This window comes from Bubalus bubalis, chromosome 11, assembly GCF_019923935.1.
Source record: "Bubalus bubalis isolate 160015118507 breed Murrah chromosome 11, NDDB_SH_1, whole genome shotgun sequence".
NCBI classification, from domain to species: Eukaryota; Metazoa; Chordata; class Mammalia; order Artiodactyla; family Bovidae; genus Bubalus; species Bubalus bubalis.
In genome coordinates this window covers 87,726,555-87,744,665 of record NC_059167.1, presented here as the reverse complement: position 1 = coordinate 87,744,665, position 18,111 = coordinate 87,726,555, and the positions used below count along the sequence as shown (strand labels likewise).

The 18,111-nt window shown below is 39.7% G+C and overlaps 1 protein-coding gene across 1 annotated transcript; it reads left to right on the top strand.

The window, feature by feature from the left end:
• The first annotated feature begins 224 nt into the window (after window positions 1-224).
• FEM1B (fem-1 homolog B) lies at window positions 225-16,845 on the top strand. The gene is made up of 2 exons (XM_006052076.4): window positions 225-1,150; window positions 10,772-16,845. Exons 1-2 carry the CDS (start codon window positions 903-905, stop codon window positions 12,405-12,407), a joined length of 1,884 nt encoding a protein of 627 aa, XP_006052138.1. The 5' UTR covers window positions 225-902; the 3' UTR covers window positions 12,408-16,845.
• The last annotated feature ends 1,266 nt before the right edge of the window (window positions 16,846-18,111 follow it).

The following is an 18,111-nucleotide window of genomic DNA, read 5'->3' as shown; positions in this document are numbered from 1 at the left end:
CCAGTATTAACGGTTCAGTGGTCTCACTCTGTACCACTCCCTGGCTAGGGACCCGTAGGGCCTAATGGGGACGAGTTGGAAGCTCCGAGCAGCAAGGGCAATGAGGACTTCAGGGCCGAGCTGGGTACGGGCCGCCTTCGCGTAGCAGAACCTTTCTTCACTGGGCTTTGTTTGCCAGCCGGTAGGCTTTAGAAGAGACACCCCACTTAACCGTCCCCTGGTCGCACCCTCCCCCTCTCGGCCCAGTCTGCAGAGGCCCGCCTTCCTCCCTGTCCCGAGCCCAGGGGCTGCTGGCGCCGCAGCGTTCCCTCTCGCTCGGATGGCGTTCCCAGGCGTGGACCTCTGAAACCTTCGACTGCGTCTGGCGTTTCTGAGCTCCAGTGGGCTAGGGCCTGCGGGTTTCCTGGGGAGGGCGGAGAGCGGAGGCGGAGGACTAGGCAGTTTCAGGCCTTAGGCCTGACGGGCCGGGTCGGGTGAAACGCGGCGGTCCTTCGCTATCCGGGGCGCGCGCGGCTCTCTTGGGATTTCACCGGCGACCCGTAGCTCGGGCACGCGCCTGTCGCAGCCCGCAGGAAGGAGGGGTCAGGCCTGAGGCCCGGGGCAGCGGCCGCCATGGAGATCCCCTCGGCCCGGGGCCGGCGCCTGGGGCCTTGGGGGCGGCCCTGACCGCCCTCCTCCCTGCCCGGGCTGGGTCGCAGACCTGCCCCGTGCGGCATTCGGCCACCTCTGCGTCTCAGCCCTCCCCGGGCCGCGCTGCTGCCTGGGCGCGGCGGCGGCGGCGGCGGCGCCCTGTTGAATGGGCTGTGAGGGCCCAGTTTTCAAGCGCTGGCGAGCGCGGCCTCCGGGGGCGCAAGGCAGCAGCAGCAGTGGCGACCAAACGGGTGTTGGAGTTGGCGGCGGCCATGGAGGGCCTGGCTGGCTATGTTTACAAGGCGGCCAGCGAGGGCAAGGTTCTGACTCTGGCCGCCTTGCTTCTCAACCGGTCTGAAAGCGACATTCGCTATTTGCTTGGCTATGTCAGCCAGCAGGGAGGGCAGCGGTCCACGCCCCTCATCATCGCAGCTCGCAATGGGCACGCTAAGGTGGTGCGCTTGCTGTTAGAACATTACCGGGTGCAGACTCAGCAGACTGGCACCGTCCGCTTCGACGGGTAGGTACATCCCAGCTCCTGCCTCCTCTCTAACGCGTGCGAACCTACCGCCTCATGGATCTTCCCGTCCCACTCTTTCACTTCATGGAGGTATCACTTCTCCCATTTTTGCATCTCCTGCCCTGCCGTATTAATAACCACTTCATCTTCTAGGGCGGATACTCCATTCCATGTTTTGCTGTCCATCCTTATCGCCGCTACCCCTTATTCCCTCTATAGGTAAATAGCCACACCCTCTGTCTTAATATCTAATAGGTATTCTCCAGTATTCTTGCTTGGGAAATCCCATGGACAGAGGAGCCTGGCGGGCTCCAGTGAATGGGGTCGCAAATAGTTGGACACGACTGAGCACGCAGGCAAAAACCAGTGCTCTGCTAGATAGTGTATGAACAAGCAGTATGGAGGACGTAGCGGGGTTTCAGGTTTTCCCTCTGTCAGGACTGGGGTTGTAACCGAGATCAGAAATTAACAAGGTCAGCAACTGACATTGGAAACCTCTGATTGATGAATTATTTGACCGCCCAATTTTTAGCTCTTCGAGTGTCTGATAAAGCCCTTAGTTGGTTATGGGACCTTAATGTCAAAATAAGCCCCTAGAACCAGCAGCAGCTTCAGCCTCTTGGGGGATTGTCACGCAGCCAGACATCCCCAGCCATGATTCTGACTTACACATTGCTGGGAAGAGAGATGTTGGCTGCGAAAATAGCATAGGACCTGGTGTAGGAGAACATGATGCCATTTTAAAATTACTGTTATCCCATCATCTTCTGGGGAAGCTTGATAATTTACTGTTATTCCACGTGGGGAGTTCAAAAATGCATATTGTCATAGTTAAAATTTGCCATTTAGGTTGAATGGTACATATTTTGAGGTGTCATGTTGTTGAATGCAGAATTGTCAGGTTTGACATTATCTTTTCTGTGTGGATGGTTATAACTTGTTTCACAGATTACAACTTCATGGAGATTTTACTTCATTGATTGCATTTGTTTTTGTTGACTTGTGTCAGTAGGTAAGCTCTTCTAGAGTTTTCTTCTTTTGAGGTAGATGTGATCCAAGCGTAAAGATACGTATCTTTAGTTTTGATAATTGAATACGGCTTGGATAAAACCTGATTGAAAAAAACAATTCTTCTTTGAGTTGACGAGGGCATTGTTGAATTTTGATTGATTTTTTTTTTTTAAGTTGAAATAAGAAGAGCTTTTTCTTCTGTTTCAGATGAGAGGAAAATATTCCAGAGTATTACATTTTACTGAAATGATATCCCATGAGTGGTGGTTAATCTCTAGTACCACCTCTCTGGACATTGGCAACCTGATTCTTGTTTGTTTTTCTTTACTGGCTTCTGTGTCCTTTTTGTAACTGTCTGCATTCCCACAGCCTTTCTTATACACGGAGGAGGAGTGAAGTAGAATGACCTCTGAACTTCGAGCACCATTCCAGTTGTATAAGCACAAGCATCCACTGAGCTATGAATCTCTGCAGTAACAGCTGCTGGATCCACTGCTGCTAAGGAGATTGCTGAGGCCTGTTTTGATGAGGAGAGAATAGTGGCAAGAAAAAATAGTTTTTTCTAAAGCATTTGAAAAAGCTTTGCTTATCTTTCTTAAGTCACAGAGAGAGGTATTTTGAGGTGGCAATTAAGAGAACCTGAAATGATAAGGAATGTAGCGTTGAGCCTTCATAGTGGCTTATCTTGCCCCATATTTTGCACTGACCAGTGAAATTAAGTTTAGTAAGCAAACATATTTTGAACACCTACTGTGTACCAGGCTCTATATAGTAGGGATTGGGTATGCAGAGATGAGTAACATACGGTTCCCAGGAAGACAGTGAGGTGGCTCTGGGTGGGAGGGATTAAGATGCAGTGAGGAGGGGAAAGATTGGCGAAAATGAGTAATAGATGCCATGCCATTTAGGGTTACAGGAATCTTTTGGACTACTGAGGGAATGCAGGAAGAGGAAGTGCTCAGCTTTGCCTGGGAGAAGCAGGGAAGTTTTCACAGCTGAGGTGATGTTTGAGCTCAGTCTTAGAGGATAGAAAGTAGAAGGTGAAGAGGAGGAGCAGCGACATGGCGCACTTGCAGTGACACGTGTTTCAGTGCCGCCGCAGGGAGCAGCTCAGGCCTGGGACATTAAGAAAGGGACTGCCAGACTGGCGAGGTGGAGGCCAGGTTTTGGTGATTGTCATGTAAAATATCGAGAGACTGGTGAGACTGGAATTGCAAACATTCCTATCGTTCGACATTTTGTCTGAGCCTTCTTCAGTCTGTCTTTTTTTGTTTATGTGTTATTACAATTATGGATTCATTAGCTGCTCTGTCAGAGTAGTTTAGTTTTTTAAAACTTGCCAAATGACTGTGGTGGGCCTGGCACTGTGCCCCACACATACCGTGGAAGATACAGAAAAAAATACGAAGTTTCTGCTTTTGAGGAGCTTACAAATTAATTAACAAAAGAGAAGAACTGAAATTAGTGGCCACCTTTCTGCCCACTCACACCATTCTGAGATTATTTTGCAGTTTGTTCTAGTCATTTAGGCATTTCAGAAGTAGAGGAAGAAAGTGTTATTTGCAAATGTCATGATTTCACTTTACACTCATTCCAGACATTGTGAAAATGTTAGTCTGAATGAGGTGTTAATATGAAGCTCACTCACCCCTCAGGGACTGGTTTTTAAGAGGTACTTAGCCAACCCTTCAATTGAGACCCATGGCCAGATAGGGACAGACAGGTTCTCTGTGGGCTAAAATAGCTTCAGTTCAGTTCAGTTCAATCGCTCAGTTGTGTCTGACTCTTTGTGACCCCATGAATCGCAGCACGCCAGGCCTCCCTGTCCATCACCAACTCCTGGAGTTCACTCAGACTCACGTCCATCGAGTCAGTAATGCCATCCAGCCATCTCATCCTCTGTTGTCCCCTTCTCCTCCTGCCCCCAATCCCTCCCAGCATCAGAGTCTTTTCCAATGAGTCAACTCTTCACATGAGGTGGCCAAAGCACTGGAGTTTCAGCTTCAGCATCATTCCTTCCAAAGAAATCCCAGGGCTGATCTTCAGAATGGACTGGTTGGATCTCCTGGCAGTCCAAGGGACTCTCAAGAGTCTTCTCCAACACCACAGTTCAAAAGCATCAATTCTTTGGTTCTCAGCCTTCTTCACAGTCCAACTCTCACATCCATACATGACCACTGGAAAAACCATAGCCTTGACTAGACGGACCTTTGTTGGCAAAGTAATGTCTCTGCTTTTGAATATGCTATCTAGGTTGGTCATAACTTTTCTTCCAGGGAGTAAGTGTCTTTTAATTTCATGGCTGCAGTCACCATCTGCAGTGATTTTGGAGCCCCCCAAAATAAAGTCTGAGTCTGTTTCCACTGTTTCCCCAACTATTTCCCATGAAGTGATGGGACCAGATGCCATGATCTTCATTTTCTGAATGTTGAGCTTTAAGCCAACTTTTTCACTCTCCTCTTTCACTTTCATCAAGAGACTTTTTAGTTCCTCTTCACTTTCTGCCATAAGAGTGGTGTCATCTGCATATCTGAGGTTATTGATATTTCTCCCGGCAATCTTGATTCCAGCTTGTTAGTGTTTCCTAATTTTTAGTAATTTATGTATCATCTTCACAATTTTTTGCCAGACTGTTCATCACCTATCCCATTGTTTGCCTAATATTAAAAAAAAAACTCACTTCTTAGCTTCATCTTAAGCAACAGCATCTGTGTGATAATGGGTTTGATACAATCCTTTGTGTGTGTGAGAGAGACATACACAGATATTATAATAACTTCTTTTAAAAAGTCTATATTCTGTCTAAAAACATCTATAAAACCTTGGAAGACTAAAGTGAATTCATAATAGAGCCTCAAGTGGGAAGGAGCCACCCACCTAGGTAACATTTGAGATTATTTTACTTATGGCTTACTCTGTTAAGATTAAAGTTGACATAGATGAGGGGACAAGAAGAAAAGTTACATGAATAGAAATGAAAAGAAGAACTTTTAGTTGTAGAATGGGAAGCTGTTAAGAGTGTTACAGAAATGGACCAGAACAAAGGAGAGGCGTCACGTGATCTTGGAATATTGTGCTGGTTTGCGTTCTGAGGGCCCGACTGCGCAGTGCCAGAGTTTATGGGGAACTCTTGTCCTAGAAGAAGTCTGCTGACATGGATAGGAAGGAGAACAGGACCTCTGGGAATTTTGTTGAGCGCTCTTTTAAAGTCGGTGCTAGTACAAATCCGTAAATGTTCAGGTAGAGGAAAGGCGTAGGGGGCACAGTGTCACTTAACTTCATTTAGAAAGTCATTTCCAGTGTATATTTCAAGGAAGTACATATGATCTAATAAATGATTTTAGGACTTTGGTTAAAATAAAGTGTTGATCATTTACACTGAATGAATTTTTATTTTCATTTCAAATGCTTGAACCAGACAATGGATGAGTTTAGGTTTGTGCTCAGAAATCTTATTTTTATACATTTTATTTTAAAAGGCGAATGCCAAATTAAAGTTTCTTGATTTTTCAGATGAAATACATGTGTGTGTGTGTGCTTAGTCACTCAGTCGTGTCTGACTATTGCGACCCCATAGACCATAGCCTGCCAGGCTCCTCTGTCCATGGGATTCTCCAGACAAGAATACTGGAGTGGGTTGCCATTTCCTTCTCCAGGGGATCATCCCCACCCAGGAATTGAACCTGGGCCTCCTGCATTGCAGGCAGATTCTTTACCAACTAAGCTATGAGGGACCCCCTAAAATTTGCAATTTTAGACCAGAAAGATCAGTGTTTTACAGTGCTTCTCCCATACTCATTAAGTAAATATTGCATTTATTTGATTATATATATTTTTTACTTTCTAGAAATATTTATAGAAAGTAAATATTTTTGGTATTTTGTTTTGAGGCAGTATGCAGCTATAACTTTAGCTGTGTTTTATGGACAAGAAGTGTCATATAAGTGTTAGCATTATTAGTCCCTTTAATCTGTTTAATGCTGATTAAGATGTAGAAATTTAAAAATTACTAAGGGTAATGTTCCTGAAGGACATTCTGCAGTGAATATTTTTGTCATTAAGTATTTCAAAATTTTTATTGCCTCAATAAAAATAGATAATTGAAACTTTTTCTAGGCTTCTGTCATATTACCATAGGGAAAATGGAAATTATTAGATTACATTGGAAAAAGTATTAAATGATTATAAAAACCAAGTGACATTGTTGTTTAGTTGCTAAGTCATGTCCAACTCTTTTGTGACTCCATGGGCTGTAGCCCACCAGGCTCCTCTGTTCATGGGATTTCCCAAGCAAGAATACCGGAGTGGGTTGCCATTTCCTTCTCCAGGGGATCTTCCTGACCCAAGGATGGAAACTGCGTCTCCTGCATTGCAGGCAGATTCTTTACCACTGAACCACCTGGGAAGCCCAAGTGAAGTATATACTTGTAGTTTAACTTTTAATCTTATGTCATTGTGTGTGTGTGCGTGTTAGTTGCTTAGTCGTTTGCGACGCTTTGCAATCCTATAGACTGTAGCCCACCAGGCCCCTCCGTTCATGGGATTCTCCAGGCAAGAACACTGGAGTGGGTTGGCATTTCCTTCTCCGAAAGGAACTATAGAAAGAAAGAGTGAAGTCGCTCAGTTGTGTCCGACTGTTTGCGACCTCATGGATGGTAGCCTACCAGGCTCCTCCATCCATGGAATTTTCCAGGCAAGAGTACTGGAGTGGTTTGCCATTTCCTTCTCCCTTGTGTCATTAGTAGTGGGGAATTTGAGGCCAGAAAAAAAATTTTAATCACTATTTGTCTTTTTTTTTTTCATTTTAAAATGGGGGGGTCCTTTTTATCTTATATGGTTATTGCAAAAGTTAAAGATAATATATGTGAAGGCTTATTTTAGTGCAACAGTTCTTGAGTTTTATTTAGTTAGGTTCATATTCCTGGCATGTAACAATTTTTTATATTTAAGGCGTGCAAGGAAACTTTTGTAACCATGTAAATATAACTATTTTAACTATGTATCGATTTTTGGGTAGCTCACGTTAATAAGGAGATGGGGAAAGCTTTTAAATGGAAACATGTGAACAGTGTCCCTGCTATGTTTCCTCACATTTGACGCACTATATAGTTTCCAGAGATTTTTGTATTTTTAATCTCATATAAGCCTTTATAGTTATGTGTCTTTAAAATGGGCTTAATAATGGTTATCTACCTTATAGGATTATTGGGAGAAGGTTATTATGAGAATTAAATGTGCTCTATTACTTACTACAGTGCTTGGCACATTGAAATTATTAACTCTCTGTGTTTAAACTTTTTCTTTAAATTGACTTGTGCCTCTTTTGTTTTTAAATTATATCTATTTTTAGTTAAGGTAAAATATCAAGTAAGGTGCATAAATCTTAAGTGTATAAATGTTATCAAATTTTAATTTGCTTACATCCATGTAATCACTTTCTACATCAAGAGGCAGAACATTGATGTCACTTTAAAAGTTTCCCTTGTGCCCTTTCTCAGTCATTTCCTCTCCCTTCCCCTCCCCGAAGCAATGATTATTCTGACTTCTGTCTATAGATGAGTTCTGCCTATACTTGAACTTCCTATACATGGAATCATACAGTATACTGTGTTTTTTTTTCTGTCTGGCTTCTTTTTGTTTAACACGGTATCTATGAGAGTCATCTACTGAGTTGCATGTATAAGTATTTTTAAAATGTCTTATAATATTACATTATATGAATGTATGGCAGTTTATTTATCCTATTGACAGGTATTTTGTTGTTTTTAGTATTTGACTATTATAAATTACTTTGGTATGAACATGTTTGTATATGTCTTCTGGTGGAATTTGCGTTCATTTCTCTTAAGTATATACCAAGGGGTGGGACTGTTGGCTTGTAGGGTTGATGTATGTTTAATACTTTATCAAGCAGTCAACCACCAAAGTGGTTGAACCAGATTATATTCCCACTGAAGATTTCCATCAACAGGAGGGGTTTCAGTTACTTCACGTCCTGGCCAATACTTAGTATTGTCATGTCAGTATTATTAATTTCATCAGTTCTGGTGAGTGTGTATTGGTAATTCCTGGTTTTAATTTGCATTTCCTTGCTGAGTAATTATCTTTTCATATGTTTATTGGTTGTTTGAATATATACTTTTGAAGTGTACTTGTTCAGTCTTTTCACATTTTTTTAACAAATGGAGTTGTTTGCTTTTTTAGTGATTTGTCAGATAATTGATTGTAGGTATCTCCAGTGAGTGGATTGCTGGTCACTTTCTTGAAAAATTTTTTTTAATTTTTTGAAGTCTAATCAGTTTTTTTCTTTTATGGTTTTTTTTTGCATTATGTTTAAGAAATCATCAACCCCAAGGTCATAAAGATAGTCTTTTTTTTTTTTTAAGAAGCTTTTATTGTTTGTTTTGCATATTATAGGTCTTTGCCACTTTGAAATTTTTGTGAGTAGGGTCAAAGTTAATTATTTTCCAAACAGATGTCTAGTGGCTGCTTCTTCACTATTTATTAAAAAGACCATACTTTATACCTGAATTTCAGTGGACCTTTTGTCATTAATCTGTATTCCTGTGTATGTGAATCTATTCCTAGGGTGGGGTTTTTGGTTGTTTTCTTTTGATTAGTATTTATCTATCCTTGTGCCAGTGATACATCATCTTGCTGTATTTTGTCCTCCAACTTGATTTTTCTTTCAAGATTATCTTGGTTGTTCTGGGTCCTTCCTTTGTATTTCTCTATACATTTTAGAGTTGGCTTTTCAATTTCTACACACATGTGGATGCATGCACACACACATATGCCTACTGGGATTTTGATTTGGATAGCATTGAATCTGTAGATTATTTTGGTGGAAAATTGACATCTTAACATTCTTGAATCTCCAAAACAATAAACATGGACTATTTCTCCGTTTCTTTAGGTCTTTGATTTATCTCAGGAATGTTTTATAGTTTTCAGTATAGAGTAGAGGTCTTGTACATTTTTTATCAGATATACTATTAGACATTGGTATTTTCTGGTGCTTTTGTAAACTGTATTTTTTTTGACTGAAAGAAAACTTTTTTTTTTTAAGAAAACTTTTGAATTTTGTGATTATAATCATGACAGTAAAGATGTAATAAGTGAATTTTAATTAAACTAAATTGTCTGCAAAAGCTACAGTTGGCAACCACCGAAACATTTCAACTGATGTGTGTCTTATTTTCTTGATTCATTCTTTTTAAGATTTGTTTGTTTATTTTTATTCTTTTGACTCTGATGGGTCTTCGTGGCTGTACGTGGGCTTTCTCTAGTTGTGGGTGGGCCTTTCATTGCGGTGGCTTCTCTTGTTGGGGAGTGTGGGCTCTAGGTAGGCTTCCCAGGCTTCAGTTGCTTTGGTCCGGGGCTCAGTAGTCGCGACTCTTGGGCTCTAGAGCATAGGCTCAGTAGTTGTGGTGCACGGGCTTTGTTGCTCTGCAGCTTGTGGAATCTTCCTGGATCCCTTGTGGGATCTAACCAGTGTCCCCTGCATTGCAAGGTGGATTCTTGACCACTAGATGACCAGGGAACCCCCTCTTGATTCATTCTTTAGTTTACCAAATTAATTAACAATTAAATGACATTTAAAAAATGAAATTTTAAAAAGAAACTTCAGAAGTATTCAGATTTATTTTGAGGACTGTTTTCCATACAGTAAAATGTACAGATCTTTCTTATGCAATTTGATGAATTTTTTCCCCTAAATATCCACCCATGTAGCCACTACCCAGTTCAAAATACAGGACATTGCTAGTAGCTTTAAGCCCCTTCCGAATCAATCCTACACTCTCCCCCATAGATAACTGTATAGGTAGCTGTTACTGAGAATGCTTTTACTTATAGAAATTTTGCTTCATTATTTAAACTGAAGAAGTAATTGCTTGGATTATTGGATGCTTGGATGTTTAAAAGTGTGGCTTTTATTTTCAGCAGAAGTGATCGACAGTATTGATAGTTGGTTGAACTATGATATTTTTTATACCAAGTGGATTGTACTTTTTTTACTTCATAGAATATATAATTTGACCTGTGTTGTATCATTCATGTTGTAATTAGCAGTAATTATTTCATTCTCATTGCTTTAGTAGAGTATGTACATAGTTACTAGTTTAGATAATCCTAGGTAAAATTATCTGCTCAAATACTTTTCTTCTTAACGCAGTGTCTAACAGCATTAACACAGAGATTGTGGTGGCTTTCCTACTGAAGTACCGAGAGAAACTGTGGTACCTGAGGGTGCTGGGAGGGAGGAACGTTCTGTGCTCGTCTAAGAGCCAGGGAATCAGCTTGGTGGTAAAGAAATTACAAAACTTCGTACATTTTCCCTGTTTTCTGAAATTTATGTACTTCTGCTAGTAGGAAGTCGGTGACTCTTTTTATTTTTTCTTTAAGTCTTTATACTGTGGAAATACTAATAATCGCTCACATTTATTGAGCTCATACTAGATACAAGTACTATTTTATTTTCACCAAAACTAATGTTTACCTAATGCTCTGTAGACTGAGGTTTGGGGTCAGTGTAAATGATTACACCCTTTAAATCTGTGTTAGGGCAGGTGACCCCATTTTCTAACTGTTTGTTCTTGTCATGAATAGGTATGTCATTGATGGTGCTACTGCTCTTTGGTGCGCAGCAGGAGCGGGACACTTTGAAGTTGTTAAGCTTCTAGTCAGTCATGGAGCCAACGTGAACCACACCACAGTAACTAACTCAACCCCGCTGCGGGCAGCATGCTTTGATGGCAGATTGGACATTGTGAAATACTTGGTCGAAAATAATGCCAACATCAGCATTGCCAACAAGTATGACAACACTTGCCTAATGATTGCGGCCTACAAGGGACACACCGACGTGGTCAGGTATCTTTTAGAACAACGTGCTGATCCGAATGCTAAAGCGCATTGTGGAGCCACAGCATTGCATTTTGCAGCTGAAGCTGGACACATAGACATCGTGAAGGAGCTGATAAAATGGCGTGCTGCTATCGTAGTGAACGGCCACGGGATGACGCCATTGAAAGTAGCTGCTGAAAGCTGCAAAGCTGACGTTGTCGAACTGTTGCTCTCTCATGCTGACTGTGACCGGAGAAGTCGGATTGAAGCTTTGGAGCTCTTGGGTGCCTCCTTTGCAAATGATCGTGAGAACTACGACATCATGAAGACATATCACTATTTGTATTTAGCTATGTTGGAGAGGTTTCAAGATGGTGATAACATTCTTGAGAAAGAGGTTCTCCCACCAATCCATGCTTATGGGAATAGAACTGAATGTAGAAATCCTCAGGAACTGGAATCCATCCGGCAAGACAGAGATGCTCTTCATATGGAAGGCCTTATCGTTCGGGAACGGATTTTAGGTGCCGACAACATTGATGTTTCCCATCCCATCATTTACAGGGGAGCTGTTTATGCAGATAACATGGAATTCGAACAGTGTATCAAGTTGTGGCTTCATGCCCTGCACCTCAGACAGAAAGGTAACAGAAATACCCATAAGGATCTTCTTCGATTTGCCCAAGTTTTCTCACAGATGATACATTTAAATGAAACTGTGAAGGCCCCAGACATAGAATGTGTTTTGAGATGCAGTGTTTTGGAAATAGAACAGAGTATGAACAGAGTGAAAAATATTCCAGATGCTGATGTCCACAGTGCGATGGACAATTATGAATGTAACCTCTATACCTTTCTGTATTTAGTGTGCATCTCCACCAAAACACAGTGCAGTGAAGAAGATCAGTGCAAGATTAACAAGCAGATCTACAACCTGATTCACCTTGATCCCAGAACTCGTGAAGGTTTCACCCTGCTGCATCTAGCCGTCAACTCAAATACCCCAGTTGATGATTTCCACACCAATGACGTTTGCAGCTTTCCGAACGCGCTTGTCACAAAGCTCCTGCTGGACTGTGGTGCTGAGGTCAATGCTGTGGACAATGAAGGGAACAGCGCCCTTCACATTATCGTTCAGTACAACAGGCCCATCAGTGATTTTTTGACCTTGCACTCTATCATCATTAGTCTAGTTGAAGCTGGCGCTCACACTGACATGACAAATAAACAGAATAAAACTCCACTAGACAAAAGTACAACTGGGGTATCAGAAATACTACTTAAAACTCAAATGAAGATGAGTCTTAAGTGCCTGGCTGCCCGGGCAGTTCGGGCTAATGACATTAACTACCAAGACCAGATCCCCAGAACTCTTGAAGAGTTTGTTGGATTTCATTAAGTGACTGGATATGTAAAATCGTTTAATGTGGTGCTAAAAAGTAAAGGACTTTAATCACAGACAATAGAATTATGTGTTCATAAATTCTACTTTTCTTTCCACTACCCTTCCTCCCTACTTATCCTTCCTTAGTTTTGTATTTGGTCTTCTTGCCTCATATGGTTATTGATTTCAAATACACTTTAAACAAAGCCACATTGTTTAGGTGTAACTATAATCTTAAGGTGTTTGGATATTGGTCACTTAGCTATTTTTTTTTCTTTTTTTTAAGGAATATAAAATATTTTGTTTATGTAACAAGGGACATTTATGATTTAAAGTTGATAAATGTTTTACCAAAATTGCCTAGAAAAGCATTTCTGTTAAGCCTGTGTCAGCGTGTTACCCTTTGCAGCAGTTTTGAGGATTTCATGAAGGAAAACAACTAAAAGAAGCATTAAAAGTAATGGAATATCCAGATGTTCTGCACATGCCAAACTGCGATAGGTGGTTTCCACTCTTCCATTATTTATGTGAAATGATACAACACATTATGACATCGGGAGGATTTTTAAAAAGTATAGCTGCAGATTAATCTGAAAAATGTGCTAACTTAATAATAGTTAAAAATGCATAAAGTTAAATCCATTGAAATTGTTGAATTATGCTCAGTGATACATACAAAATAGTAATCTTAAGCAACTTTTCAGAGAATATTGATGGACTATTTGCCTTTGGGCTTGGCTTCTAAAATGCATAGACATTTTGATGTGGTTAATCTAAATTCCAGCAGTCAACATTTGACTCAGCTCACAGACATGTAAAAATTATGATTGCTGTGTTTTTCTCCTGTGAAACAAGTTGTCACATTACAGTTATACATTCTGTTTTTGTCCCCTTCTTCCTCTCTTCTTGTGTGGTATCTTTTCAAATTGAAAACTACTTTTCCAGAGGGCATTATTTGTGCCTCCCTAAGGTTTTTATGATAGGTGAAAAGGAACTGGGATATTTTTTTCACTTTCTTCATTTAGTCTGTGATAAGAAGTAGAGAAATCACTAGAGTGGTATAGATTCAATGTTTTTGATGATGAAAATAATTGTCATTGCCATTTTGAAAGTTATTTCTGTCTGAGGGCAGCAAATTTTGGAACCAGAAAATGTCACTTATTCCGACAGGCTGTACAGAGTTCTTTATGGTTTTGATTTTGTTTTAATGGCAACATTTTGACTGTCAGACTAAAAGAATATTCTGTGATTATCTTTAAGCATCACAGAAATTCAAGGGTACATACCTATTTCTTTCAATGTTAAAAATGATAAGTAAAATTAGCTGTATCTGTATTTTTTTCTCTAGTGCCAAATGAATGCCTTAGCTACTCATAGTGCATGGTACTGTAAGTGAAGACCTGCAGCTTTTTTTCTTTAATGAAAAGCATTATAATGGTGTAGCAACATCAGATATAAACTTAAAAAACAAGATTTCAGTTAACATTTTATGTATAGATATTGCTTTGTGAAGTCTAAGAAAAAGGTTGCAGCTGAATCAGTATAAAAGAGAGTGACCAAGCCAAAATCAGCACCTAGGGCCTTAAATAATATAGAGATACCCCATGAAATGAGATACTCTGAAGGATGGGAGGGAATGGATGGGGGACTTTAAAAACCTATTCCCCCAAGAATGCAGGATACTTTTACTCTTGCTGTAGTTATACTTTGCGTGTCTTCTTGCTTCAGTTAGGAATGTTTTGATGGTGAATTCTGCCACAGTAATCTACTTCTGTTTTCCTAACCTGGGATTTTTACAAGAAAGGTTTTTAGGATGATCTAAAGGGAGGTGTTTGATCCCTAATTTGAAAATTACTGGCCTTGATCTTCCTGGTGTGAATCAAGGAACTAGTGTACCTTGCTCTTGGCAACTCTCGTGGCCTGAAAGAGAAAATGCTCATCCTCCAGGTGGGTGAATCACACCTTTTTCGCAGCTCTGATCAGACCCTGTATTTTTCAGACTTCAAGGCCTGCTTATTTGACAGTCTGAGGAATAGCTGTGATACTTGGTATTTACTTGGTTCCATTATTAATGCATATGATTTTTAAACATCAGAACTTAAAATATCAGATAATGTTGCATGTTTTATAAAACATTTCATCCCTTTGGCTACCCAGGATGAGAACTATTTTAGGTATTACATACTTATTAAATGAGAATAATGATTATCTGTACATATTCAGACAAAGAAATTTAATGGTACTCAGTGTTTTTGAGAAGGGAGGACCAAATGCTGGAAAGAGTAAAACTGCTGATTGAAATGCTGACAAAGTTGAATTTGAAGACAGTGGGATAGATTATGAATTTTGCTAATGGTAACTGAGATTTTTTTTTTTAACTATACTATAGCAGTACGTTGTTCACTATATTGCTAAGGATCTAATTCTGTCTTGTAAAACAAATCCAAATATGTATTGTGAAACACCTGTATAAAACCATTCTTGAAACAAGTGATCTACATGCCTGTTTTTTTTTTTAATTTGTTTTTGATAGAATTATTTTAAAATGTGTTTAGCCAAACCCTTCCCACACTTAAGTTTCTTTTTTTTAAAAGGGAAATAAATAGGTAAGGTGATAGTTCTGTATCTCAGCTTCTCTGAGAACTCTGGGCTATTGCTGTTTTTTAGCCACTTTTGTCCTTTTGTGTTTATTATTGGTAGAATTGTGTTTTAGATTATAAATCTTCCTTGATAACATTACAAATTCAATCAAAACTTCTTGCTTAATAATTGTCATATAAATTTGAATTAGAGACCCAGGTGGATGAATGCCTGGGCAAACCATGTGAAACCTGGGTGGGTTTTGCACTTAAGAGTTGGTAAAATTGATCTCTTGAGTTTAGGTAACTGATAGTTCAAGGAATGGGCAAGAAATCCATCCTTAGACTGATAAAGGGGAAATTTTTGTCCTAAGAACTCTGAAACAACATTGTTTTCAGTCTACCCTGGATTGCTTTCTCGTAGGCCACAGTCCAACTATCTTAAGGTTTATTGCTGTGTAAACTTCAACCAGCCAACAAGCCAATGAAAAAGCAAGCTTTGGTCTTGTTTGTTTCTGGGAAGGGTTTTATTTCATTACTCTGATAGTTGATTAGTAACTTGGTAATTATGAGAAACTTAGTTCTGCTAGCACTGTTTGAAGTAAAATGTGATATGGGACCAGCAGCTGCAGAAGTATCAACTCTGCATGTGGCAAGTGTTTTTGAAAATTAGATCCCAAGGGAACAATACCCTGTCACTAGTCACCACCTCAGCTGAAGCAGCTACTTTAGGAATAAGGTTGCTTTGGATTATTCGAGCAGAAACAGTTCTTTCTTGGGGCAAGGGGCAGGGTGAGGAGTGAGTTACTGGACCTTGGATTGCTTTGCTGGCTTTAGAAGCAGCCAGTGATTGAACTAGAGAGGAGATGGATTAAAGTATAAAGGACTTGCTTTTATGGTAGATTTTCTGTAAAAACCTTGAGTATTCCTTTCAGGCTAGCCAGATGTGTCAATGTACAGATGACTGTTCCGTTTTCCTCACTGACTATACTGTAACATTAAAGTGGGTTAAAACAAAACTGCCTTTTGCTCTGTGAAAAGTTATTAGTCCATAAGATTTTAAGCTGTGCGTTTACTCCTGCTCTGAAAATGCACAGCCCTGCTCTGGATACCCTCTCTGGAAGGTAGAGAGCTCCTAATGTGTATGGCACATTGCCGGGCTTTCTCGTACATTCCTGGCAGATTTGCCCAAATCTTCAGATGGGCTGGGTAGTACAGTATCTTCTCCAAATGTGGGATCTGAAATAAATACTACATGGATAGTGGCGATAGATATATTAATTTTTAAAACTGTAAAGTAAATGTCTCTAGTCCTAGGTTTGTGGTGTGTTCATTTGTGTTACTGTGTAGGGAAGGAACACTGACTTAATGGTTATGGGGAGTGTATCTTGATGTGTGTGCAGGGGTGAGACTCGCTAAATTGTTAACAGCTTTTCATTTAGGGGTAAGTCACGTGTTGAGTGGCCTAATCAAAAAAATGAAGGAGCGAAGATACAAGCTTTGCCAAGTGATGAAATGAACAAGGTTTTGTATCTGTTTTTTATCAGGTGTTGTAAAATTTGTGCATGGCCTTTTTTGTTGTTGCTTAGTTAATTGGTAGAGAAGAAAAGATGAGGGAGAAAAGTCTTAGCTTTGCTAACCAGTCTTTTCAGACGTACATAGCTGAGGAGTAAAATCTGACTGGCTTAACACAGTGAAAGAGCCTATCCTTTATAACACTCACCTCATCCTGCAGTCCTCCACATAGAAGAAGCACGTTGTTGTATTCTAGTAATTCACTGTGATTTATAACAAACCAGTGATGTCATCCTATTGTGCACTTTTGTCAAACCATTTACGTGACTTTAATAAACGTAGTAAACTTGCTGACTGCACCAGAGGTCTGCTAGTGATTTATATATTGCATGACATTTTCTATTTGAGTTTGACATGTAGAATCATTTTTAATTTCGTAGTAATCGATAGTCCTAATAGCCCAGCTAATTTGAAACTAACAATATTGCTGTGTAAAAGGAAAAAATGGTGTTTGTGTTCAGTAAATGTTTGAAAAAAACTGCCTTGAAGTGTGTGTCTTTATTGTTCAGTGTTGAGATGATATTTTATCGAATTCATTTTTTAAAAGTTGTGAAAGTTGTACATGTACATGGGGGGAAAGTTCAGATAAGAAAAATTCAAATAGTAAAAAAAATTTTCCTCTTTCTCTGCCTCCCATTTGGACTCTTCAGAGGATACTCATTAGTTTTTTGAGTAGCTTCTCAGAATTTTTCTGTGTGTATATATGTATTTTTTCTCCTGCTTTTAAAAATGCAAATGGACTCTTAACTTTCCTACACTATTCTGCATCTTGTCATTTTCATTGAGTATATCTTAGACATGTTTTCATTTTGGTATGTATAGATTTTTTTTCTAAAGAACAAATTTACAGCATTTAATTCTATGGATGAACTTAAAATTTATTTAACCAGGCCTTCCTGTTGGATTTTTAGGTTTTCAGCTCAACGATATTCTAAATACTATTTCAGTCAGGGAACATCCTTGTGTCCTGTGTTTTTCATAGAACAAACTCATTTCTAGCCCTGGAACTTCTGGTTTAGTAACTGAGTGTTAAAAATCCTGACAGAGGCGAACCAGTTGCCTTCCATCTCCTTACATCCTTATTGACATCAGATGTTGTCTCATCATTCAGCTTTTGCTATGATGATGGGAAATATTACTTCATGGTTTTGATTTGAGTTCCTTTATTATGAATGAGGTTGACATATATTTGCTGGCCTTTTAAATTTGTTTGCTTTTGGGCACTGTTGTCTTTTTCTTGCTGTGTGTTAGAAATTCCTTGGAAATGTAAGGAAATTTTCTCTCATATGTCACAGTTTGTAGTTTAAGTACAGTAGTTTTTATATCTACTGAATTTTGTATCTTGCTTGTAAAGTTGTCTCCACTTCAAGTTCATGCATCTTTTTTTACCCATGTTCTTTTCTAGTGCTTTTATGGCTTTTCCCTCCCACGTCTCTCTTCAGTCCTCTTTTTTTCCCCCCTCTTCCTCTTCCTCCTCTCCTCTTGTTCTTCAGTTTAAATCTTTTCATCTACCTGGAATTTATTTTGATTAAGTATCCAGCTAGCCAAGAACCCTTTTATTTTCC